Source organism: Crinia signifera, chromosome 5 (assembly GCF_055691185.1).
Source record: "Crinia signifera chromosome 5, ASM5569118v1, whole genome shotgun sequence".
NCBI classification, from domain to species: Eukaryota; Metazoa; Chordata; class Amphibia; order Anura; family Myobatrachidae; genus Crinia; species Crinia signifera.
The window spans coordinates 157,707,197-157,733,561 of record NC_139221.1 but is presented as its reverse complement, the minus strand read 5'-3'; the positions used below and the strand labels follow the sequence as shown (position 1 = coordinate 157,733,561).

The 26,365-nt window shown below is 42.3% G+C and overlaps 1 protein-coding gene across 1 annotated transcript in view; it reads left to right on the top strand.

The window, feature by feature from the left end:
• Nucleotides 1-20,469, top strand: part of ERP44 (endoplasmic reticulum protein 44) — a 57,142-nt gene extending 36,673 nt beyond the window's left edge. Inside the window, exons 4-12 of the mRNA XM_083188171.1 lie at nucleotides 355-470; nucleotides 1,751-1,935; nucleotides 2,996-3,111; nucleotides 3,232-3,289; nucleotides 5,486-5,602; nucleotides 14,884-14,995; nucleotides 15,992-16,133; nucleotides 17,767-17,869; nucleotides 20,045-20,469. Coding sequence (XP_083044297.1) covers nucleotides 355-470; nucleotides 1,751-1,935; nucleotides 2,996-3,111; nucleotides 3,232-3,289; nucleotides 5,486-5,602; nucleotides 14,884-14,995; nucleotides 15,992-16,133; nucleotides 17,767-17,869; nucleotides 20,045-20,149 — 1,054 coding nt within the window. The 3' untranslated portion in view covers nucleotides 20,150-20,469. The remainder of the gene's footprint in view (nucleotides 1-354; nucleotides 471-1,750; nucleotides 1,936-2,995; nucleotides 3,112-3,231; nucleotides 3,290-5,485; nucleotides 5,603-14,883; nucleotides 14,996-15,991; nucleotides 16,134-17,766; nucleotides 17,870-20,044) is intronic.
• Nucleotides 20,470-26,365: the final 5,896 nt, after the last annotated feature.

The following is a 26,365-nucleotide window of genomic DNA, read 5'->3' as shown; positions in this document are numbered from 1 at the left end:
GCGCAAAGATTGTTGGCAGCCGTTAGAGTGGCCATAACTCTAGTTAGACGTCGGCAGATCCATGGACGACGGTCACATGGTTGACAGGACTTTTTCAGTATTTTGTTGGTGCCAAATATCAGAGGTACACTGCATGGCTCGCTATGCTTTGGGCATGGTGCCTTGCTGCACTCTGCACGCTAAAAATCTGAAAAAAGTCCTGTCGACCGTGGTCCTGGCGATCACCTGCTGGTGTCTAACGTTACTGACTAAAAGCATTGTGAGCTAAAAATGTATGTTAACTTTGTACACTGGAAACCATTATTTTGTTCTGTTTCCTTTAAAATATTTTTAAGACCTAATTTCTTTCTATAGGTGCAGGTTCAGTCAGATGCTGCACCCTATATTTGAGGAAGCTTCCAATATAATAAAAGAAGAATTTCCTGATAACCATAAAGTTGTATTTGCCAGAGTGGATTGTGATCAGCATTGTAAGTGGCTTCCGTTTCTTCCAATCTGTCATATACCTGTTTATTATGGGATTGCCTGCTCCTTTTTTTCTTTTATCAGGTTTAATAGCTGGATACACCTATCGTTTATTACATTACAGCAACGGTTTAGTGAATTTAACATGTGCACAGATCTTTACCTCCTCTTCTAGCAACATCCACTGACAATACTTTTAATAAAGATGTTCCTTGAAATATACTTATTCTACTGATTAAACTTTGTCCTGCTTCTTATTCACCATTGTGCTTCCTGCATGCTATCCCTACCATGTCCAGTCTTCCAGCAGCACTTACTGCCTGCTGTCCCTACCATGTCCAGTCTTCCAGCAGCACTTACTGCCTGCTGTCCCTACCATGTCCAGTCTTCTAGCAGCACTTCCTTGTTCATTTATTCTTTTTTTTTTTCTTTTTTTTTTACAGTGGGTTTAGACACTGCGAGGCACGATGATGGTAGCAACAACTTTTACTGCTGCTTAATTAACCTCTGTAGTGCACATTGAACTGCCTACTATCATATATGCAGAAGAATTTACCTTCACACCCCTTAGAGTAGCTACACTTATTAAATGTAATCCTCACGTTTCCATAGACCCCGTTACTGACTATAGCTGTATGTAAAATTGACCATTCTTTGTTCATCTGTATATTTTGGTGATATATTTATAATGTATGCAAGTGTTTTTTCTGTATGTGACAACACTGAGCCTGGGGATATTAAATTAGATGCTAGGCTTTTTGACAGTCGAAAAAATTGTCATTTTAAACGTTTTTAGGTCGCACTTAACATTCGACCTATTCAAATGAAGTGCTGTTTTTTTTTTTCTACTGTCCAAAAAGCCAGTACGGTCATCAACCACGTGGTTCGAATATTGGTTGAATTTGTGGGTGGTTCAACCACTTTTTGGTCTGTTATCAGACCCCCCCCCCCCCCCCCCCCCCCCCCCCTAAAAGAAGCTGAAAAGACATGGACAACATTGTACTTTAAGGAAGAAAAAACTTCCTCATAACTTGAGTTAAGCCCCATACACACTGGACTAGAGCATATAGTAAAAGATATCGCTCAAAGAGCTTTGAGTGATATCATTTTTCTCTGTATTTCTTTTTTTTTGCAATATCCTCTTGTGTGTACACTTAATCTCGTTAATGATGCGCTATTTATAATATTTTATATTAAAGTTAATGTTTACATTTTTAAAGCCATGTTTTCAATAGTTCACAATGTGTTTTATCAATGACCAATCCTAATGTTCTCTTCCTTATAGCGGATATTGCACAAAGATATAGGATAAGCAAATATCCCACATTAAAATTGTTTAGAAATGGAATGATGATGAAAAGAGAGTATAGAGGTCAGCGCTCAGTTACTGCAATTGCAGACTATATCCGACAACAAAAAAGTGATCCAATCCGGATAATTGAAACCCTAGAGGAACTAAAAACTATGGATGTGAGTATTTTATGTATGTTTTAATATCCTACATCTACAATGCCACTACTGTATTTGTGGTTTGGGTTTCATGGAACCACTCTTAGGGGGGTATTCAATGTCAGGGGAACGGCTGTCGAGGAAGCTCGACAGCCGTGCCCCTGTTCCGTTCTCGTTTTGCTCGCCTGGAGCTCGGCAGTCGGGATTCAATGTCCCGGCTGCCGAGTGACGAGAAGGGGGCGTGGCCGCGAGTTGATGACGAAAATAGACGAGCTCCGGCCAGGAGATCGCCTATTTCTGGCTTTTCTCGTCAGAACGAGCCCGACAGCTTGTGCTGTCGGGCTCGTTCTGCGCAAAACCCCTGTTCAATGCTGTCGGGGAAGACGGCAATGAATAGAGCCCCGCAGCCATCTCCCCCGTCGGGAGATGGCTGTGGGTGCACGACAAAGATTGAATACCCCCCTTAACCTCTGTAACAGCCTATTGCTGACTCCACCCACTGCGAAGTGGGTTGGTATATTTTTCAAAATAAATGCAGTTGTTAAGGTATTGTGTTTTAAACATTGCTTTATTTTATTTAATATTTTTAGTAATGCTGCTTTATTCAAACTCTATGGATTGATGGGGAAGAAGTGACAACTGATCATGTTGAATATGTCTTTTATAAATTTATTAACAATGACCTTTTAACCCTTTGTCGTGGTTTTTTTTTATGCTTGTGTATTGTACTTACAATTTCCGGTTTATGTGATTGTCAGTGCTGGTCGTTTTGTAAACTAATCGCGTAGTGTTGCATTGTAGCAAATAGCCCACAACATGAAACGGTTGACTGAGTTTTTCCCAGTGTTTTATAGTGAGAGGTTTGGGTATGTATCAAATTTTCAACCATATGCAACGAAGGGTTAAATTTAGTAATATTTCACAACTTTAGCTATGGTGTAAGTACTTATTAATGGCTTGTAATTATATTTAACTGTAAAGCTTTTTTTGACTGCACAAATTATTAATCAAATGAGTTGACAACAAAACCTTGTGCAGCTTTGTCAGGTGTCTAACATTGTGGTTTTGTTTTTCATTACAGCGCAGTAAAAGAACAATAATTGGCTTTTTTGAAAGCAATGATTCTGACAACTACAGAACATTTGCAAAAGTAGCAAACATTTTGCATGATGATTGTGTCTTTCTTGGTGCTGTGGGGTAAGAGCCATATTGTACAGTATTTGTTGTGGTGGTGATATATTTAATTCATTGTACTTACGCAGAATTGTTTTTCACTCACACTTTATTTTTTTCTACATTCTTCTCTCCAATCTTTAGGGATATTTCAAAACCAGAACGGTATAGTGGAGATAATGTAATCTACAAGCCCATTGGAGTAAGTGTGTTCCTTAATTTGTAATGCAAACTCAGAATTGCCTGCATAAATTAATTTTAGAATGTTAGGGCCCCCATACACTGTGATTTGGGCCCGATTCGGCAGGTCCGACCAGCTGCACATAACATTTGCCTCCGGGCAGGGGACGCTGCGAGGCAGCTAGTAGGAGACGCTGCGAGGAGGGCAGAGGCGGCGGGCGGCGGTAAGGGGAACAAAGCCGGGCAGGAGGAGTAGCAAGCAAAAAACCCAATACAATTCAATGGGCAGCCAGTGATTGGCTGAGCACTCTCAGTTATTGCTGACTGGCTGAAAGAACACTCAGCCAATCACTGGCTGCCCATTCATTTGTATTGGCTTTTTTTTTTCTTTCAGCACTGACCGCTCCCTGCTTTCCCTGCCCGGCTCTGTTACCCTTGCTGGAGCCCACCGCCTCGGTGTCCCCAAGCCCGCTGCCTCTGCCCTCCTTACAGCAACCCGCACCAGCCGACTTGCAGCCACCTCGATGGCCTCTGCCCCCTGCTCCCTCTACCTTGCAGCGCCACAGGAGTTGCATTGGATAAATCGCATGCGATTTATCATATGCAAAACTTGGCTCAATTGCCTAATTGTGTGTCCCCCTCCAAGGGTGTTGCCGGGGAAATCAGGTAAGACTTGTCCTTAGGACAAGTCGGACTAATGTATGGGGGCCTTTAGGCTAATCCAGTGGTTCCCAAACTTTTTTGCATCACGGCACCCTAGAGTATCAGAATATTTGTCACGGCACCACTAGGTGGTACCGAGAATTTTTTAGAAAACAATATTAAATTAAATATGTTGTGCTTATATGTCATTCTTAGGTCCAGTTATGTAGATTCACTTCTATTTATCCACATATTTTAAAACTGGAAGCCACAAGCACTGATTTTGTCTAATACATTGACCATAAATAATTTGAATAATTTCTGGACCACCAAAGCAAGGCACCCCTGCAAGTGCTCCGAGGCACCCCAGGGAGCCTAGGCGCACAGTTTGGGAACCCCATGGCTAATCATTAGGTTTAGTTATTAATGAAAAATGCTAAAATAAAATGTAAGTACTTCTAATTATTGTATTTATGTAGTGCTTTTTTTTACCATCAGAACTTTCTTTGCAGACCTTAAGTTTGTTTTTACAACAAAAAGGTTACACTAAAAAATAACAAAGCCAGAGGGCAAAAAAACATAATGCAGGCTGCTGCAGACCATTTGGGCAACCAATTGGGTTACTAATTCTGTAACCTGAATACAAATTAAGAAAGTGTGTGTGCTCTTATTTAAACTAGGATGTCATTTTCCATGATTATATTTGGAGTTTTTTAGCGAACACACATGGCAGGTACATAATGTAACAAGATATTTGACTTATTTTATTAGTTGTATTCATTAAAGTGTGTATTTATAACCAATTTCCTAGCTTCTCTAGTTTTACCAAGTTTGCCATACACTGAACTCGCACTGGTTTTTTGTAATAATCTGAATTCAATTGGTGTTGGTCATTTTGGTAATTGATGTCTGCAGAGGACCACTACCAGTCGTTTGGAGCATATGCATCAATGCGTGAAGGGAGATAATGGGCTTAATTCAGATTGGATCACAAAGCACATTTTTTTGTCTAATGGACAAAATCCTGTTCTACGGCAGGTGGGGCAGATGTAACATGTGCAAAGATTTAAATTTGGGTGGGGTGTGTTCAAACTGATCCCTAAATTGCAGTATAAGAAGAGTTCAGCCAGTATCTACCCTGCACAGAAACAAAATAAGTCCCCCAAATCTAAATCGACTCCTCAGTGAGGGGGTGCAAATTTTCTACAAAAAATGCGATCTGGGATAAGAGCATGAAATTAAAGGAGACCTTGCTGGACCCCAAAAAGTAACAACTTTTGTTAGCAGAATTATATAGGATGCATTTATTGGGCATAAGGAAAGCATTTGAGGTTTTTTTTAAAAGCTGCTACTTACAACACATTCTCAGCAGGAGACCTACTTGGCAAAAGATCACCGCAGAGGGACTGCTTGACTGCCCTATATATATATTTTTGATTTCCATAGGGCGCAACCCTTTTTTTTTTTATGCCCAGATTCTTATAAATGTCATAAGTGTAGTATGACCAGCACATTTCTCTGTTTTGGTGATGTGTACTATAATTTCCTTTGATAACATAATGAATTATGTTTGCAGGAAAATGCTCCAGATATGGTGTATTTGGGATCCCTTACCAATTTTGACCTAGCCTATGCTTGGACGCAAGATAAATGTGTACCTCTTGTACGAGAAATAACATTTGAAAATGGAGAGGTACGTGATCCAAGCTACATATGCATCCTTTTGAATGTGATCTGATTTTGTTTTCCTTTTCTCCTTATCCCTCCCTTTTTTTCTACATGCTTTATTCCATGTTCTAATCCTCTAATTTTAGTTCAAACTGCATAAAGTGTGAGAACTGCAGACTGTTCTTACGGGATGCAGTTGAAATCCCGATGGTCGGAATCCCGGCGTTCAGAACCCCGGCGTTCAGAACCCCGACCGCCGAAATCCCGACACCTTCTTCTCCATAGATGGAGAATAAATTGGTGTGCCCACTGCGTGGCGAGCGCAGCAAGGGGTCCGTGTCGTCGCCGCCCCCCCCCCCCCCCCCCCCCCCCCCCCTGGCCAATCCCGCTCCGGTGGCTGGGCGCTGGGACCCTGCCTGTCTCCGCTTCAGGGAGACGGGCAGGGTTAGGGGTGGGGGTCAGGCGGCCGGACGGCGAGTGGGACAGTCGGCGGGGATCTGTGGGTTGCCACGGGGCGTGCCAGCCCCTGCCTGAATAAGAGACATTACATCTGTTATAATCAGTAGAAACACCTACTCATAACAGGACCATATTGAACTTGGGCCCTGATTGTGGTTGACTCGGTAAGTTGCGAAACTTGCAGCTTATCGAGTGCTGAATCCCTGTCGCCGTATCCGCTCACAACCATGCAAGGGAATTTGTCACGAAGACACATCTCGCATGTCCCGATGGTAGAGAAATCATCCGATGGTTGCCGACCATCTAATGATTTCTTCAGGCAACGCAAGTATAAGTCAGTGGAGACGGGGGGAGCGAATGAAGCAGAATGACCCCCTTAGTACTAACAAATAATATGGATTTAGGGTCCGATTCTGGTTCACTATTAGTGAACTGAATTTGGTGGCCACGGCGGTGAGAGGGTGAGCACGCACGCGAGTGAGCTCCCCAGGAGAAGCATCCTGTTTGTTGCCTAGCCGGGGATGCTGGAGGCGAGACCGGGGAATTGGCCTCGGTGTGGATAGCGAGGTTCATTGGGCCTCCATACGTGCTGCTGGACGCTGCGGTGGGCTGTGGAGGAAACCTGCGTTTCGGTGACATATAGCAGGAAAGTCTCTTCCGGGGTTGTGACCCGTGACGCCGGCAGCATCGCCGAACGAAGAGGCGAGCAGCTGTTCGGTTAAACCCCGCTGCACGACCAGGTGGGGACGCGTACCGCGTGCAGGGTGGATGCCGCTTTACACAGCCCCTTGGAGAGTCTGATCGAGGGCCGAGTCACAGGAGCAGGGGAACCGGTGCATGCCGTCTACGACGCGGACGGGTAAAGTACAACCCCGTGTCTGTTTGGAGGTGCCGTGCTGTTTTCTCCATATACGTTTGTTCTCTGAAGTAAGCTGCTGGAACTTTTACGGAACTGACAGTGATAGTGTGGAGGTAGAGTGACCTGTACCCCTGGAACATTTTCCCACCCCCTTGATAAATTGACTGCCTTGTACCTAAATACCCGGTAAATGTACATTACTGCCTACCCACTCCACATATAACTTTAACTACAGTCAAGCCCCGATACCTAGCTCAGTTGAGCAGGGGAGCGAGCCGGGCATAAGCAGACGCTATACTACACAGCCTTTCGGGAGAGACCGGCTGTGAGCCAGGTAGCAGGAGTGGGGGTTGGGCTACGTCTTTGAGCAAGCTACTGGAACCCTGGAGTGCTGAAAGCTATGCTCTAAAAGCTCACGATAAATCGTCACTATATCGGGACCCTTGTTTTATATCACTATATCGGGACCCCCCCCTCCGGGAGATATCGGCTGGTGTGTACTCAATATCTTGGCAGATATACTGTATATACCCATTCCATCTGTAACTGCTAGTACTGCCTAGAGATATGGGCAAAACGGGAGCAGCGGCAGCGGCCCGCTTAGAGAAATACGCCCGTACGCAGAGTAATGCAGCTCAGACCCCTGATTCCACCCCTCAATCTACGCCTTCTAAAACCAAAGGCCCCCAACCATCGGGCGAGACAACGCTTCAGCAGATACTAGAAGCTATTGCCAATAGTGAGCAACGTATCACTGACCAAATAAGCGGGGTTCAATCCGAAATAGCATCCGTTAAAACTGAGTTGAAAGCGACCAACGACAGAATAAAATCAGTGGAAGAGCGTATATCAGCGGTTGAGGATTCAAATCAACGTTGGGTGGCCAAGGTTGACTCACTTGCACGCCAACTATCGGATATACAATATAAGCTCTCAGACGTTGAGGGCAGATTAAGGAGGAATAATCTGAGATATGTTGGCCTTCCTGAACACTCAGAAGGCACAGACCCGGTTAAGTTTGTGGAGCAATGGATGCTCAAGGAATTTGATAATTCAGCCTTTTCCCGTCATTTTGCGGTCGAACGGGCCCATCGGGTCCCTACAAGGCCCCTTCCCCCGGGCGCACCTCCTCGGACCTTGATAGTGAAGTTTTTAAACTTCCAGGACAGAGACTCTATCCTTAGACAGTTGCGCTCCAAAGGACGGTTGGAATTCAATGGCTGCAAGATTTCAGTCTTCCCGGACTATGCCCGGGAAGTCCAGAAGGAACGAGCCCGGTTTAACGATATCAAGAGACGGCTTAGGGAGTGTAATTTGAAATATACAATGCAATTTCCTGCAAAGCTCCGCATCATTGCGAACGGGGAAACTATTTTTTTTTCTAGGCCTGAGGAAGCCGCAGAGTGGCTGGATAAGAGGGCCCCGGGTCCCCGTCAGTTGTCAGCCAGTTAGGCACTTTTTTTCCATTTTTTTCCCCACCAATATGTCTGAAAGGCTGGGGAGCTCACCTCACCATGGTGGCCAAAGGGTTATTGCGGAATAGCCCCCACGATAGTTCCTTTTTCTTTTTTTCGTTAATAGCTTTTTTTTTTTTTTTTTTTTTTTTTTTTTGGAGGGGGGGGGGGGTGGTAGGGAGTTTAAGGTATGCCGACTAGGGGGGGCATGCAGGGTGGGGGGAGGAGGGGGGTAAGGGGGGGATATATGTTGTTGGTACTGTCTGGTATATGGCACGGGCAGAGGCCTAGTGGAATGCCCGGATTATGTTGTTAACTATGCAGCAGGCCTTGGGGACAGGGGGCCTGAGACTCCGCGAGATGGGAGCAATGACGCATGCAAGGAATCCACTGGCCTGATAGCTGATCAATGATTAATGATTAAGTTAATTTTCTTGGAACGTTAGAGGGGCCAACGATAAAATTAAGCGCTCCCTAATTATGGGACAGCTACAGAAGATGAAAGTGGACATTGCTTGTTTAATCGAGACACATTTGGTAGGGGGGAAGCTACAGTCATTAAAAAAGGCCTGGGTAGGAGCGATGTATCATGCGCCATTTACGTCCTCATCACGCGGAATCTCGGTCCTGGTAAGGAAAAGTATTGTGTTTGATTGCAAGAGGGTACAGATTGATCCAGGAGGCCGTTTTATCTTTTTTGACTGTAAAGTTAATAATTAGCCATGTTATTGCTGTTTGTATACATCCCCCCTCCATTTAACTTTGAAGTCTTGGTTAAGGCTGCAGAGTTCGTCGCCAAGTCACCCCAGGTTGCAACAGTATGTATGGGCGATTTCAATTGTGCTCCAGATGTACAGCTGGACAGATGGAGACACCCCCATGCGGCCCCAAATAAGGGTAGCAGGGGGTTGTACACATATGCCCAGGACCTTGGGTGGACCGATATTTGGAGGGCTCGGAACCCAGGGATAAAACAATATTCATGTTACTCGACATCGTACTCGTCATTCTCGAGGATTGACTTGGCGTTCGTTTCTAATAATTGTATATCTCAAGTTTGAGGGGGTTGAGTACAGGCTAGAGGGGTTTCTGACCACGCCCCGCTGATACTTACGATGAGAGAGGAAGCGGATAGGGGACAAAATTTTGGAAGCTGGATCAAAACTGGTTACAACGATTAGGGCAGGAAGGATTGCTAACCGCCCAATGGGAGAATTTTGGGGCCTAAATCAGGGATCCACCTCAATAGATATGGTCTGGGAGGCTTATAAAGCTTTTATAAGGGGCACATTAAAAAAAGTGTGGGCGATATAAAAAAAGAGGCGAACCGTAAGAGACAAGATCTGGAGGAGAAAGTTATAGAACTTGAGGCCATATTTTTTATCTAGCGGGAATGATGCCCATAAGCAGGAGTGGTTGACGGCCCAAGGGGAGTGGCGAGAGTGTATTAAAGAAGATAATATCAAATCTATGACCTTTCGTGAGCGTAGACATTACCAGTGTTCTGACCGCCCGGGTAGATACCTAGCATTACTAGCAAGAGCGGAAGCACCACCTAACACTATCAATTGTATTAAAAAAGAGGACGGCACCATGGCCGTTACCTCGGCTCAGATAGGCTATGAAATTATGGAGTACTATAGGGATCTGTATACTTCTAAACTTCAGTATACGGCTTCTGAAATAGAACAGTATGTATCAAATATAGATTTACCTTCCCTAAGCCAATCAGAGGCAATGGAACTCGATGCCCCGCTCAGCCTCGAGGAAATCAGGGGGGCGATTAGGGATTTGCCTAATGGCAAATCTCCCGGCCTAGATGGCCTTCCGGCTGAGCTGTATAAGAAGTTCTCAGAGACCATCGCCAACCCCCTATGGGAAACACTGACTTCCTGTTATGCTGACAATATTTTACCAGCATCAATGCTAGAGGCAAAGATCACCACGATATTAAAGCAGGGCAAAGATCCATTGTCTCTAGACTCTTATCGACCAATATCGCTTCTTTCAGTTGAAGCAAAAATATTGGCTAAAGTGCTGGCCACTCGATTAAATAAGTACATACTAAAAATTATTCACCCAGCCCAATCGGGTTTTATGCCAGGCAAATCTACCAGCTCTAATCTTCACAAGTTACAGTGTCATTTGCAAAACCCTCTTAATGAAGGAGAAACCTCAGCGATAATATCATTGGACGCAACAAAGGCCTTTGATGTTCTTGAATGGCCCTTCTTGTGGGTCACACTTAGAGCCTTTGGTTTAGGGTCCAAATTTATTAGGTGGATCCAATTGTTATACTTGGCCCCTACGGCTCGCATATCAGTGAACGGTTGGATCTCCCCGTCTTTTCCGCTAGCCAGGGGGACGAGACAAGGATGTCCTCTGTCCCCAGTTCTCTTCGCTCTTGCGGTCGAACCTCTTTCTTGTATATTAAGGAAGCACTCCAATATTCGAGGCTTTCGGGCCGGGTCAGATAGTGATATTGCATCCTTATTTGCAGATGATATCTTAATATACCTTGCAGATTATAAAGTTGACCTCCCAGTGGTATTGCAGAGACTTAGCGAATTCGGTAGCTACTCGGGCGTAAAGATTAATTGGGAGAAGTCTCATGCTCTCCAGGTCACCAGATCAGTCACTTCGATCATGCCGCATCCACTCCCCTTGAAATGGACTCCCACTTTTAGATACTTAGGGATTTGGATTTCGAAAGACCCCCAAACCTATACCACTCTAAATATCGATCCTTTAGTGGACCAACTAACTAAGAAATGTAAGAGCTGGAATCGTCTTCCCCTTACAGTTATCGGCCGTATTAATTTGTTAAAAATGATAATTCTACCCAAATTCCTCTATGTACTCCAACAGGCTCCAATATACCTCCCCAAAGCCTTATTTAGGAAAATAAATGGAATTATGTCCTCTTTCATATGGCATAATACCAGACCCAAGGTACAGCTTCAGATCTTGATGAGGGATAAGCAAGAGGGGGGTCTTGGCCTACCAGATCTGAGATTGTATTACCTAGCTGCCCAACTAACTCAACTAAGGCCCTGGATAACCCAACAGGGAAATGTCGAACAGGCAAAGAAGTTGATAGAAATATCCACTCCAGGGAAAACCCCATGGATGAGATTATTCGATGGAAAGAGGAGAGCCAAAGATCCACCTATGATCTCCCAGGCCATTAGAATTTGGAGGGAAGCTCATTCCTTGGTAGGATATGGAGGTATAGATCCCGACCTCCCCTTTGAAGGTTTGTTAGAAACGGAGACATCCAAAATGTTGCAATTGGTAAATGCCTGGGGTATCTATTCAATTCGAACTTTAGGACAGGTATATTTTGGTGGGTTTCTAAAATCGTTTGAACAGCTAAGGGAGGAATACGGGGTCCCGCAAACTTATTTCTTTCGGTATCTGCAATTGCGAAGCCTGTTGAATACTGTTCTTCCCCCTCCCCCAGTACATTTAGAAGAATCCCCAATAAAAAAACTATTAAAGAAAGGGAGCAAATATTCATCTATCTCAAAACTTTATAAACTTCTTAGTCACGAACGTACATGTGAAAGTATGTCTCGATTAAGGACAAACTGGGAGATGGATATCGGTCCTCTAGTAGATGACGAATGGCAAACAGCCATATCTTTAACAGTGCTAAATATAAATTCCGTTAGGACTCAGCAAGTCCAATTATTTGTACTACACCGGGCATACATGTCGACTAGTCGGCTAGTAAAATTTAAAGACGGTGCTACTCTACTATGCCCAAAGTGCAAGCAGCTACCGGGATCCTTTTTCCACCTATTATGGGAGTGCCAGGAGATTGCACTCTTCTGGCGACAAGTAATAGATATTATGGTGGAGACAGGAGTGCCGAGAGCGGCACTCACTGTTAAAAGTTGTATTCTCAATATTATTGCTGTAGACAGATTGGAGCCAGGCGTAAGCAAGTACCTTATTAATTTGGTAGCATTGGCAAAAATGGCAATTGCTAGATCATGGATGGCCGCCAATAGCCCTGACATAAATGGATGGATTGGCCTGGTTAACTACACTGCGGTTCAGGAGAGACACCTTCATTTAAGTAGAAATACACTGGATAAATATAACACAGTATGGGAAAGATGGAAGAAGTCTAAGTTTTGGCACTATAGGGATGTATAAAATTTAGTGTTGCTATGTTTGGATTATTTATTTAGATAATAATGTAGGGAAGGGGGGAGGTATTGGGAGGGAATATGTTTGGGGATAACTGGATATAAGTAACACTTAAATCAACATTCGTTTTATGAAATTAAGATTTTATTGTTTTTTTGCACAATATATGATATAAGCCTTTAAGAAGATGATCACACGAATTACTAGCGTTATCTAGGCACCCCCGTTTGAATTTTATTTATTTACCCACTCACTTATAGATTCACGTATCCATGGTATTTATGAATTCCTTGCTTATCTATTGTCCCTTCACTTCTTTTCTTTTCCCCCCCCCCCCTTTTTTTTTTTTTATGCATTATCAATAAGAAATGGGCCATGTAACTAGGAAACCAGTGCCATAATCTAATGCCTGACCATCTATATTGTACGTGTCGTAATGCTCCAATCTAAGTATACGGTACACCCTCTCTTCGTCATAAGCACTAGAAGTGATAGAATTTGTTTATTCATGGGTATATGTGCAATCTAGCTTACTGGGGAATACAGTTATAAACAGGGTCAATTTTCCTGCCTCCATATTTGTTCAAGCGCAAGGGTTCTTATTAAACCGAAACCCCCGTCACCTTAAGCGCCTAGTCAATGGTTAGGATCTGTCCCTGAGGCTTAAGCTGTAGTATATGAACCTGTTTCTATTTGTTTGCTGCTAGTAATCGCGACAAAAAGTATATACTTCTATGGGTATCGTGAGGATGGGCATTATCACAGCTCGACCCTGCCGATTAAAATATAAATGTGTAAGCCTGCATTTTAATACCAGACAATGTTTAATGTTTGTACGTGTAAGTATTGTTATTTTATATGTTTATACGTGAAATGAAATAAAAATTATTATTAAAATAAATTAGTGAACTGAATTTGCCCCGGTGGTCTGTATTTGCGAATGCACATTTCTGCGCATATGCAAACCCGATTGCGAGCAGCCTCTGCGATTTTACAATGTTGCTGGGCTGTGGCGGCGGCATCCGCTGGGCCATGGGAACTGACTTTTCAAAGCCTTTGGTACTGTACCACATAAGAGGTTGATCAACAAAATGGAGGAATTATGTCTAGATGTAAAAATTTGCAGCTGGCTAAGAAACTGGCTGTAGGATAGAGAAAAGAGTGGTAAACAGTGCATTTCCCGGCGTACCACAGGGATCGGTGCTAGGGCTACTTCTATTTAATATATTTGTTATAGAGGAGGCAATACTAAGCAAAGTATCCAATGCTTTTTTTTTGGGGGGGGGGGGGGGGGGTTTGGGCTACACTAGTTTGGATTCTTGAGCATTTTCAATATCCTTTTGTGGATCCGAATTTGTATTTCTGTTTAGTCAGTCATATTTTATTATAGGTGAATGGCGTAGTGTGTGATTATATTTAAAGGCGCCCTTCCCAGCAGCCAAGTTCCAGGGAAATCCTCACTGGTTCAATCAGCCAGTATTGTAGTAGTACAACAAAATAGGAACACACAAACAAAGGGCAGTGTGTATATATGACATATATTAAAAAACAAATGGCAACAATAAAAAGAACATCTGTTCCAATCCCAATGCTGGTATATGGTAGAGGCTGTTTTTAGCGGCTTTCAGCTCAGTCACCCAGTGTGTATGGGCCTTTAGACCCCGTTCATACTGTACCTTAGACCCAGGAAATTCCTGTGTCTGACCCTGGTCTGCCCTGCCAACAAGTGTGTGGAATATTATAGCAGCTTTCATTGTCTGTTGAAAAACTAGCTGTGATTGGTTGTTTAGAAAGCAGCTTTTATTGGCTGGCTGAAGATGTCATTTAAAGAGGCCTTTTTTTTCCAAGCACACTGCATTGCTGGAATCAAGGCTGACTAGATACTACGGAGTAGCTTGGAGTCCCTGATGTTTTGCACTATTTTGCTGTTTCATGCAGCAAACGAGTGTTGTAATAAACTGTGGAGTCCTTCACTGTGCCAGTTACTTGCTTTTTAATTTCCTCTTCTCCTCTTACAGCAAGCAGCTCCAACACTTCCTCATCCCTCCAGTGCGACATCTCTGCTCTCTACGCAGCAGACATCACATGTCACCTGATTTCATCCCCCCATGAGCTTGAATCTTGTGTGAAAAACACGGGTCTGTGCTGTTCAGACTGCCGTACACCTGTGTAATTCCCAGGGGAATAATACCCGGGAATTTCACAAAGACCCTTTCACACTGAGACGCGACACAGGAATTTACTGTTCGCCCTGCCAAATACATGGGTTTTTGCGGCAGTGAGAACGGGGTAGAAATGTTGTATTTTGATTGATTAGGTTTCTTTTTCTTGATTGCCTGTTGGTTCCCTTACTATATATATATTTTCTTTCCTTAGGAGTTGACTGAAGAAGGAATTCCGTTTCTTATACTTTTCCATATGAAAGATGATTCCCAAAGTCTAGAGAAATTCCAGCAAGAAGTTGCCCGACAGCTAATTACTGAAAAAGGTAAGTATCCCTTCATGGTTTTTTAATGTAATACCTAATCTTCTATTAAAAAGAAGCAGTGGGTAAACTCTAGAGCAGGCATTACCAACCAGTCCTCAAGGCACACCAACAGTACAGGTTCTAGTGATATCCAGGCTTGAGCACAGGTGACTTAATTAGTACCTGTGTGATTCTGATTAATCCGTCTGTGCTGAAGCCTGGATATCACTAAAGGTGCGTACACACGGGGGGGGAGATATATTTCTCAGCAATATATTGCTCAGTGTCTCCTTTTCATCAGCGACCAGAGATGGTCGCTGATGAAAAGGAACCTCTGCTGGGGGAGCCTCAGAGGTAATCAGCTGGTCGCAGGAGCAAGCTCCTGCGACCAGCGATTAGAATGGGGCTGAAAACGGGAGTGCTCACCTTGCGCTTTATCGCCGGGGCACACTCCCATCACTGGCAATATGGTTGCCAGCGATTTATAGCCCATATCACTGCCGTGTACATGGCTTAAAACCTGCACTGTTGGTGTGCCTTGAGGACCGTGGTTGGGAATGCCTGCTCTAGAGCATGAACTGACCGTGCGGTAAATTACCTAAACCAAACCTTTTGGAGACCTTTAAGAAACAAAATCTTCAAAAAGGGAAAGCTCCCATTTTGGTTTAGAAGTTTTCTGGTTAAATGCATCCCCCCAGATTCACCAACGTTCCAAAATCCTATTGCTGCTCTTATACAGAAAACCCTTGTTCTTACCTGAAACTGTAAATTCTGCAGACGTATACAATCCAAATAAAAGAGCAGTGCGTCATATGACAGTATATTTTGCTTTATAGAAGAAAGTCTCACATAAATTGTCCTGCTATGGAATGCAATGCCCTTTTCTCTGGCAGGCTATTTTTAATTTAAAATTGAATAAATTCAAATAATACAATAGCAAAAATGTAACTAGTACCATCTTCTATAGCTGCTGTGCAATTCATTATATAAATCTTATTTTATGTCTGCTTTATACAGGAACAATAAATTTCTTACATGCGGACTGTGACAAGTTTAGGCATCCTCTCTTGCACATTCAGAAAACTCCTGGAGACTGTCCTGTAATAGCAATTGATAGCTTTAGGCACATGTATGTCTTTTCAGATTTTAAAGATTTATCGTAAGTATCTTTTTTATTTTTTACTCTGGTCATGTTTTTATTCTAAAAAAAAACTAATTTCCTTGTATAAATTTCACTGGCTATATCGAATGCCCATACTTGCAACAGTTTACTTCCAATTTTTTCCCCATATCTCTGCATGTGATTTTATGTAATTTTAATACGTATCTGATTGGCTTGTAAATCCTATTGGCCAATCTTTATTGCTTTTTGGTTCACACTGCATTATGAAAAATGATTCTCTGACTAGCTGTTTCTGGTGTATAGGTCAAGTATGTCATGGTGAGACTGAGTATGAATGCTTAATATAGAGGTGCTATAGAAATAAAAATAAAGTAATACTTTGGGGGTATTCAATGTAGTATCACGGCTGTCGATCCCTCCCCTGGACCGTTTGTGGTCAGCCCGACAGCTGAACGACAGGCAGGATTCAATGTCCCGCCTGCCGATCGGCCTAAAGGGGCGTGGACACGAAAACAGCCGTGGATTGTCGTTCTGCACCGGGGATCACAACGGTCCACGTCAGTTATTGGCAGAACGGGCCCGACAGCTTCTTAAGTCTGGCCCGTTCTGCCGTGATCCTGCTTCAATGCTGTCGCTAAAGACAGCATTGAATAGGAAGCCACCACTATTTCCCCTGTCAGAAATAGTGGCGGCAATTTGAATACCACCCTTAGGTGAATAACATACATTTATATTTTTCTATTTTTGCCTGCTTGCAAAATTTGTAGCTAAATATTTTGAATGAAATGAAAATGATAATTTTGAAGAAATCTGATTTGTTTAGTGTTTTTTTTTATTTCTGAAAAATGTTGTGACAAATTTAATATTGGTTACTAATAAATGGTATCCAGCACAGGGCAGTATATGGCAGGTATTCAAAGCCCTAATTTGTCCTGTGCAGCGAATCCTATTTTGGATTCGCTGCACAGTCACCGGGTTCCGGAAGGCTGGTGCATTCGCTGCCAGCCCTTCCTCACCCCCTATTCAACACCTCAGGGGCTCGCTGCCCTTGGTGGCGAATTTTAATGCCGCCGGAAGACTGTGGCAGGCAGTGAGATGGAAGCCTCCCTGCCTGCGTTGGACACTGTGGGGGTGAAGGAGGGCTGGCAGGGACACAGGGAGAGCCCCCCGAGAGCTGGCAGGGGACTGGGATAGTAGCCGCTGCACTCACTGGTCCCGATCCTGCATTGAATACTGGCCTATGTTTCAGACTGTAGGAGTCTCAACCATATACTGTGGGCCTGTTTTGTCATATTTAATTGCCTCATCTGCAATGATGTCATACATCACCCCCACAGCACTAAACTAAATACTTTTATCTTGAAATTCCATCATAGACCTTATTAACTGGTTTACTTATTTTTGTTAGATGTTATTATACATAGCATTTTTTTTATACTTCACTTATCAAGTTTGTAGAATGTTTTTTACTTGTTACTTGATCACATGAGTGATGTACCAACTGTATGTGAGTTTTTTTTGTTTAATAATTATCCCTCTATACATTCCATGCATTAACTTACTATGCATAGGCCCAATGTATGTGTTCTTCTTGTGTTTATTGTATTTATCATTATTTAAAAAAATTAGAAGCTGAAAACATTTAAAATGCAATTCTTTTCCCCCCCAGAATTCCCGGTAAACTTAGGCAATTTGTTTTAGATTTACACTCCGGAAAATTGCATAGAGAATTCCACCATGGACCTGACCCAACTGATGTATCTCCAGGACAGGTATTTTTTTTTTTTTGTCCAATATATTCTAGCACAAGACTTGGTAAATGACAAATGTAAACCTGTGCCCTTCATGTAGCTTAATTATTGGACTTGTCATGTGATGGTGAGACAACTATTGAGGTTTGAAAGGTAATGGAGATGGATCTGGACCTCTGACTGGCAAAAAAATAGGCATACCCAAGAACTACATAATTTGATCATGTCATAGTAGTCAATAGACCAATCACAGTCAAAGCTTAACGTTGTTTGTACAATATGGAGGAATATTTAGTTCCTTCCCATCATGGTATGATCGGAAATCATTAGTGACATCACTAGAACATTTCTTCTGGTAGCCATGTCAGAGTGACTAACATAAGTAAAGATAGGCAGATGCACCAGACAACATTTTGTGGTACTTGTTTAGTTTCACGGCGACCGATATATGGGATGTTATATTGGCCGATCCGATTTTTTTTTTTTTTTAACCTGTTCATAAAGCCACTATCCAATACGCATGGAGTTGATTTTATATAGTGTGGCGAGCCACCGAGCCCGAAGCGTGGCGAGGGGACACGTATCGCTGCGCTCGTCCATGCGTAGTGGATAGTGGGGTTATGAACAGGTAAAAAAATTGCATCGGATCGGCCAATATAACATCGGATATATCGGCCACCGTGAAACTAAACAAGTACCCATTTTGTTACTGGCAAGCTCTGGTGGATCCTCTTTGCTGTCTCTGGACATGGAGGGCATGCATTAAAAACTACATTTAGCCCAGCCAATGCCATTCTATACATTATATTACAGGTTGAGTATCCCGTATCCAAAATGCTCGGGACCAGGAGAATTTTGGATAACGGATTATTCCGTATTTCCGAATATTTTAATATTTCAATGATGTATTTTGAAGTATCTTGCATGTATGCTGTATAAACACATAATATACACACAAATATATTTTGGGAGGGGGGGGGGAGGGAGAGAATTGACACATGAGTAGGTTGACACAAGTTTTTATTTGGTGTCTGTGTCGACATCTGAGTACGTGGACCCCTAATTAGTGGCACTTTAATTTACATGCTTCAGGTCAGATACTCTTCAGAGTCTATCTGGATGGTAAAATCAAAACAAATTGGTAAATGAATCTTGAAAAACTAATGTCGACCTCAAATATGATTGCTTTAAGTTCAATTCACCTGAAAGTGTCTAGTTAGTTGTGCCTCAGCGATGTGATAACTGTTAAGTAAAACCGAAATAATTTCTGGCACTGCTCTTATAAGTGCATAGGTTTGCCGGCTGCGTCATAGACCTTTCCTTTGCTAACACGCGTTTTGCCAAAAACAAAGAAAATAGGAAAGCTGTATACTGTGTATTCATTTGACCAAGTCTGAGGCAGTGACTGCACCCTCGCACACCGTTCTTCTGGCCTCCGCTTCATAGTTGCGTAGGAAATTCTTAGCCACCAAGCTTATGGTGTGACCCATGTGTCCGATGCTGTGCCCTTTTGTATGCAAGGGGCAGATCTGAGAAGCTGGTAGTTAGGGTTTCTATACAAATCCAAGCGGTTTGCCTATGACTGATCCCCCTGCATACCAAGACACAGCAGCAACAAGCATTTCTTCCATCTCTGAATCTATGTCCAAATAACGTAAAGTATCATGACTCATATTCATTTTTGCACCACTGGGCATTACTTTTGTCAAAAAATATCTTTTACATTATTATATAGTAGTAACTAGGGTGGTAGCAACGGTGCTCAGCACATATTGCCACTATAATGAGAGTAGTGGTGCGCTCAGTTCCTTTTCTGCCGGCTTACCGTTACATACTTTTTACTGTGGGCATTGAAGAAAAAGTAATCTGCACTACTGTGCGGTGTGAATGTGACATGGTACTATTCTGTGACCATGCCCCTTCTCCATGAAGCAACGCCTTTTTATTTGAATATCTGGTGCACCAGTTCTCTTTCTGGAACTGGTCACCATAATGTCAAGTTACGGCAATGTGGCCATCTACTTGAATAATATCGAATGCCAGTGGTATTTTATCCCTTTACATATTGAGCACACAATACCATGTATCTATATTGTGAGTTTATGCAAAACACATTTTTAATGTCGTAAAAACTTCAGTCTTGCAAAATGCCTTCTATTTGTATAGTTATGTGACTGTCAATCTCTTTTACTACAGCAAACACAAGATTTGGCAAGTAGTCCTCCGGAGAGCTCTTTCCAGAAATTAGCCCCAAGCGAATATAGGTACACCATACTGAATAGGGATCGTGACGAGCTTTAATCCATTCGATCTGCATTGGAAGCCTTAACAACATACTATGAGAGAAGTTCAGTACGGTTTAAAAAATAAAAAAAATTAAAGTTAGCCTATATTTTCATAATTGTATTTTTTATTTGGGAATAACAAACAGTAATGAATGGTTTATTTTTATTTGCTCCCACTGTTTGTAAATATGTATGTTTAGTGGTTTCTGTACAATCTTTTAAATGAAAAGCAAGAAAAAGAACGGTCCTGTTTCATAACTCATACAAAAGTGTCATGACAATATGCATAAGCTGTTCAATTGCACTTCCCTCATTAAATTGGATTTTTGGATGTTTTCTGTGACGTTGATGCCTTAATTCCAATTCAGCATAAAATGGAAGTCTGATGTGTAGAATGTATTTTCATACACTGAGTGAATGGGTTTGTGTACAGAGAGATTTGTCTATTGACTTTCAGGATATTTGCTAAAATGGATTGCTGGGGGAAAAAATAAAGGTACTTTTTTAGTTTCGCGGTGGCTGATATGATGCGATTTTTATTTTTTTTATTTTTTTTAACCTGTTCATAACCCCACTATCCACTAAACATGGAGTTGATTTTATATAGTGTGGCGAGCCCGAATCGTGGCGAGCGGATTACTGCGCTCGCCACACTATATAAAATCCACTCCATGTGTAGTGGATAGTGGTGTTATGAACAGGTAAAAAAAATCGCATCGGTTCGGCCGATAGATCTGCCGCCGTGAAACTAAACAAGTACCAAAGTAAATATATAGGTACTTGTTTCCTAGCACGGCCACAACGATCATAATCGCGGTCATCGGCCGCTAAAAAATCGGGTGCGATGGGCCAGACGCGATGCCCGCGATTTCCCCATAGAGAACAATGTTAAATGCCTCAATTTACCCGCGATGACCACGATTTCCCATAGGAAACAATGTGAAATGGCTCAATTTAGCCAAATTATCATAGGAACAATAGTAAATGGGTCAAAAACACCCCTGAACATTGAAATGTCCCCCCAAAAGTAGTTGACGCCACCCAGCCATCAACGTGAACCCGAAGCGTGGCGAGCGCAGCGGTACGCGTCCTCCGACCTTTTCATGCCCTACTATCCACTAGGGCGTGGAGTGAGAATAGAATAGTGCAGCGAGCCACCGAGCCCCGCGAGGGGACGCGGATACCTTCAGTTATACGCGTCCCCTCGCGGGATTCCCAGGTGTCCATGGCGACGCGGACACCTGGGAAGCCCGCGAAGGGACGCGTTTACCTGTGAAGGTATCCGCGGGGCTCGCCACGCTTCGGGCTCGGTGGCTCGCTGCGCTCGCCACACTATTCTATTCTCACTCCACGCCCTAGTGGATAGTAGGGCATGAATAGGTCGGAGGACGCGTACCGCCGCCCCTCGTGGGCTCGCCACGCTTCGGGTTCACGTTGATGGCGGGGTGGCGTCAAATACTTTTGGGGGGACATTTCAATGTTCAGGGGTGTTTTTGGCCCATTTACTATTGTTCCTATGGTGATTTGGGTAAATTCATCCATTTAACATTGTTTCCTATGGGAAATCGTGGTCATCGCGGGTAAATTGAGCCATTTAACATTGTTCCCTATGGGGAAATCGGGGGCATCGCGTCTGGACCATTTAAGCATTTTTAGGTGCACACGACGCGACCGACCCGATTTTTCAATGGAAAAATCGGGGGCGTCGGTCGCGTCGCAGGCCACTAAAAATTACCCCAATGGCCGCGATTGTGGCCGTGCTAGGAAACAAGTACCAATATATAATATATTTTTTAAATGGTGATCGTTTACATATCCAAGTGTTCACTATATAGTAGAGGAGATTAAATACTATAATTTAGTAATTAAAATATACAACGTATATGCCTTATCCGCTCCTTCTAATTGCATACACTGGTTGCATAACAATTTTAAAGGTGTTGTCTCTGTCATCTTTTCTCTAAACAATGAGCTTCAGACATGTCAACATGTTATCGGGGCCGTGACTCACACCACACCCAAACCCTCATGTTTGTCACACACCCCAGCATCACTGCCACAAATCTAAAGCCGTGTACACAGTGAGATATTGGCTAATTTGCAATTTCGACTAATTATGCAATGGAGATTTTGATGAAGCGATTTTGTCTAACTAATAATTATAGTATATGATCTAGTAAAAATCTGCAGTCTATCTATGCTCAGCGATACTGACCGTGGGGTCGTGCATCGCTATTGCGCAGGGGAAACACTGGGAGTTTTTGACTATCTAGAAGTCTGTCGCCTGCCAAAATCGCAGTGTGTACACCCCCTTACACATGAATTCAAGTTTAGACATAAAATCTCACATTGACAAATTAACTGTCATTACATATTTATTGCACATTTTACATCCTGAAGTAACTTTATGATTGTAGAAGAAATTGTGACGCCTATTAAAGTTATTGTAAGCTACTATAATGACTTCAGTAATATTTATTGGGAGAAATCACCAGGTAAATACTGTACTGAATGCTAACCTATGGGGAAAAAAATCTAATTAAAGTTGTACAGAAAAGCTAATTTATTTGCTAGCCATGACATTCGTTCATTTTGACGTCTGATGTATAATGTATAACTTCAAGCGATCTGTTTTTTTTTTTTTTTTTTTTTAATACTTTCACAAGTGCCGTGCTGGTGGCTGCGAATTAAATGACCATTAGCGTTGAAGGAAATTCAAATTTATTTTATGCAAATTCATTTATACTCCTTTTTAGAGTGTATTAAAGCTTAGAGAGAGAAATTGTGAGATATAAAGTACTGTCAAATCCGCTTCTGTCTGATATTTTTTAGTTTAAAAAATTACAGAAGCTGACTTTTTTTCAACAATGTTATCACTTTCCAAGTTATTATATTGTACATGTCATAGATTGGTCTAATATTAATGTGCCATACAGAGTGCAAGAATTTCCTCAATTGTGGTTTATAAGAGTGTATGTAGGCGATATGTTAATAGGACAAAATCCCGACATTTAAAATCCCGACAAGGTCAAAATAACGACTTATAGAATGTACAGGTGAAACAGTCAACATGACTTTGTCGACAGGTCGCGAGGTCACTTTTTTTTTACCTGAATGTCGACACGGACACAGTTGGAAGTGAACCACAGCCCCTCGCAATGATTTGGGCACGGTTCCTTGCTGCACTCAGCACACTATTTTATTCTCCCACCACGCCCTAGTGGATGGTACGGCATGAAATACCGCCTGTCGTGTAAAAAAAACTGTGAAAAAACCCATGCCGACCTGTCGACACAGTCATGTTGACTGTTTCACCTGTACATTCTAGATGTCGGTATTTTGACCTTGTTGGGATTTTGTCCTTGTCAGGATTTTGACTGCATCCCCTTCCGTTACCTAGAAATAAGACTTACTACATTTTCCATGTTATGTGATTAACAAGGTTGACATAAATCCTCTTAATTGGCAAGGTTTAAAATCCTAAATGCCAAGTGATGAATACATGTAATAAGAGTAGCACAACACCTGTCACTAAAATTGGTGATTGGATTTTAGATATTTATTGTAGGAATGTAAAGAAGAATCTCCAGAAAAGGTAGTAATATGTATGTATATATAATATAATATAAAGTCACAAGAAAGATACTAGAAAGTTAGTAAAGACATGCAGGCAGTCTAAATGGTAAGGTACTGTATAAACACAGTAGAGGGCACACATCAGAAAGGGGGGTTGTTGTCCAGTAATTATCAATTCAATGTTAGGCCACTATATTAACAGAATGGCTGATCAAAGGGCAGCCTCCACCAGAGGAGACTATGTATGTATGTATGTATGTATGTATGTATGTATGTGAGCCAGAAATAACGCTTTGTTTACAGACCTTTCTAGGCAATCTATACGAAATAGGTGAGAAATATCAGTTGGTAAAAAAGATAGGTATGTAAGTGGAAAGCCACTGGGACAAGGGGTTATTTACAAAGCACTGAGCTATGAAACACAGTACTTCTGGCAGTTTTTATGCCTGAGTTTGAAAAACAATGCTATGCTTATACTAACAAGACATGGCTAGTGAAAGCATTAGCCTATTCAATTTCTGGTGTATACACTTTTATAAACTATCACTTTGTAAATAAACGCCAAATATTTTATTGAATTGTATTTTGAATGCCAAAAATTGCATTTCCTCCACTTTTTATGGGTTGATTATGCAACTACTTGGGCATCCATTGCTTATTGTGCCCAGCCATGTCACATAAAATGGATAAAACAAATTAAAGTGCAAGGAGTAATGAGAAAAGTGCTGTCTGGGCACTCTAATGGGTCACTTTGTACAATTCTGGTTGCCATACCAGGCTGGGAGCAGAAGCACTCAATGGGTGAAACATTACGGTGCTCATTGGCAGAAACAACTGAATAGCTGCTGAATGGGTAGGGATCATTTGGTCTACAACAAGTTGTTGAACTAGCATTAGGTTGACATGGGTAAGGTCGACAGTGAAAAAGTTGACTTTTTTTAACCCTTGTACAGTCAACATAAACACTAAAACGTACCACTGCGTCCCCTCGCATGGCTCGCTGCGCTTGCCATGCTTCGGACACGATGCTTCGCTACGCTCGGCACACTATTCGGTACTTGTGTAGTTTCATGGCGCTGTGCTACTTCTGGGTTGTACGCTCGCCACAAACTATCTAAAATAAAGTAACTTAACTCCATGCCAACATGGATAGTTCATACCCTCACTATCCATGTTGGCATGGAGTTGATTTTAGATAGCGTGGTGAGCCACCGAGCCCGCAGTGTGGGCGAGCGAAGCGAGCCCTGCAAGGGGACTCGGACGCACGGCGCCATGAAACTACACAAGTACCCACTATTCTATTCTCCCACCATGCCCTAGTGGATGGTAGGGCATGAAATACCACCTGTCTGCTCATGTCGTGTTGAAATGGACACCGAAACGTACCACCGCGTCCCCTCGCATGACTTGCTGCTTCGGGCATGGTGCCACGCTGACCTAACCCATTTTGACCAGGTGACCATGTCCACCTAACTCATGTCGATCTTACACCATGTCTACCTAAAGTCATGTCGACCTAATGCTTGTAGACCTACTTGGTGATTACCCAATGACCGTATCCCGGTTGAATCATCCTCTTAATGTGTTCTGAGGCCCTGACACGGAACGGTGATCTAAGTGTAATATAAGGACAATGCTACAACTTATACTGCATCTTTGCATAAAAAGCAAAAATTAGCTGCTTCTTTGCACTCAAAAATGATTTAACTATATCTAGAACAGAAACCTTTGGATATAGAGTACATTGTGTCATTTGGTTAAGCCAAAGTAAATTGTTTCCATACATTGTGTTTATCGCCCAGATTTTCCAACTGATGAGTGGATTATGTTAGTAGTTGCATAAGGTATGCTCAGCTTGACTAATTCAACTAATGAACCAAACTGGGTAAATTAGACTAAACACAATTAGACTTGATTTATTGCCAACCCTGTTCAGCCTTCACTGAAATAGAAGGATTCTACGAATGTGAAATTAGCTACAAGGTCTCAACAAGAAGTATTTCACGATAAGAAATTCTGAAAGAGTTGAGAAAGAGAGTTGTTTAGGTAGATTACTCTGGAAAGGGTTACAAAGCCATTTCTTTAAGGCTTGTAACAGTTCTGAGTCTTCCTATGGGTAACTAGCACATCAACTACTCATCCAGGAAGTCACAAAAGAACCCATTCCATCAATTAAGGAACTGCATGAGTTTCAAGGTAAAAATCACTGCTCATCGAAAGGTAAATAAAGACACATCTGACTCTTACCAAAACATTGATAACCTCCAAGACTTTTACACATGCTTTGTGAACCGATGTATTAAAATTGGAATATTTTGGAAATGTGGGTTTCTTTACATGTATAAAAATAACCTTTAGATGTGTCCATGTACATCTTGCTTTTATTGTGCCATGTATGGCACAATTTGGCACACCTTGGACTCTGCCAAAGTCACGCTTTGTGACTTTTCTAAAAACTTGCTTCTCTAATCTATTACTTTATACAAATTCTACTGCTGCTAAAAAAAAATTGAATCCATCTACTTGCTACATTTGGAAAAAACACGTGAGCGGAGGTTAACATGTTGTGACATTGAAAGAAGCCAAGTTGTATGTGGACACATCTGTAGTACCAACATAGAAAGATGGTTATAGTGTGGGGATACTAGGAAGCTAC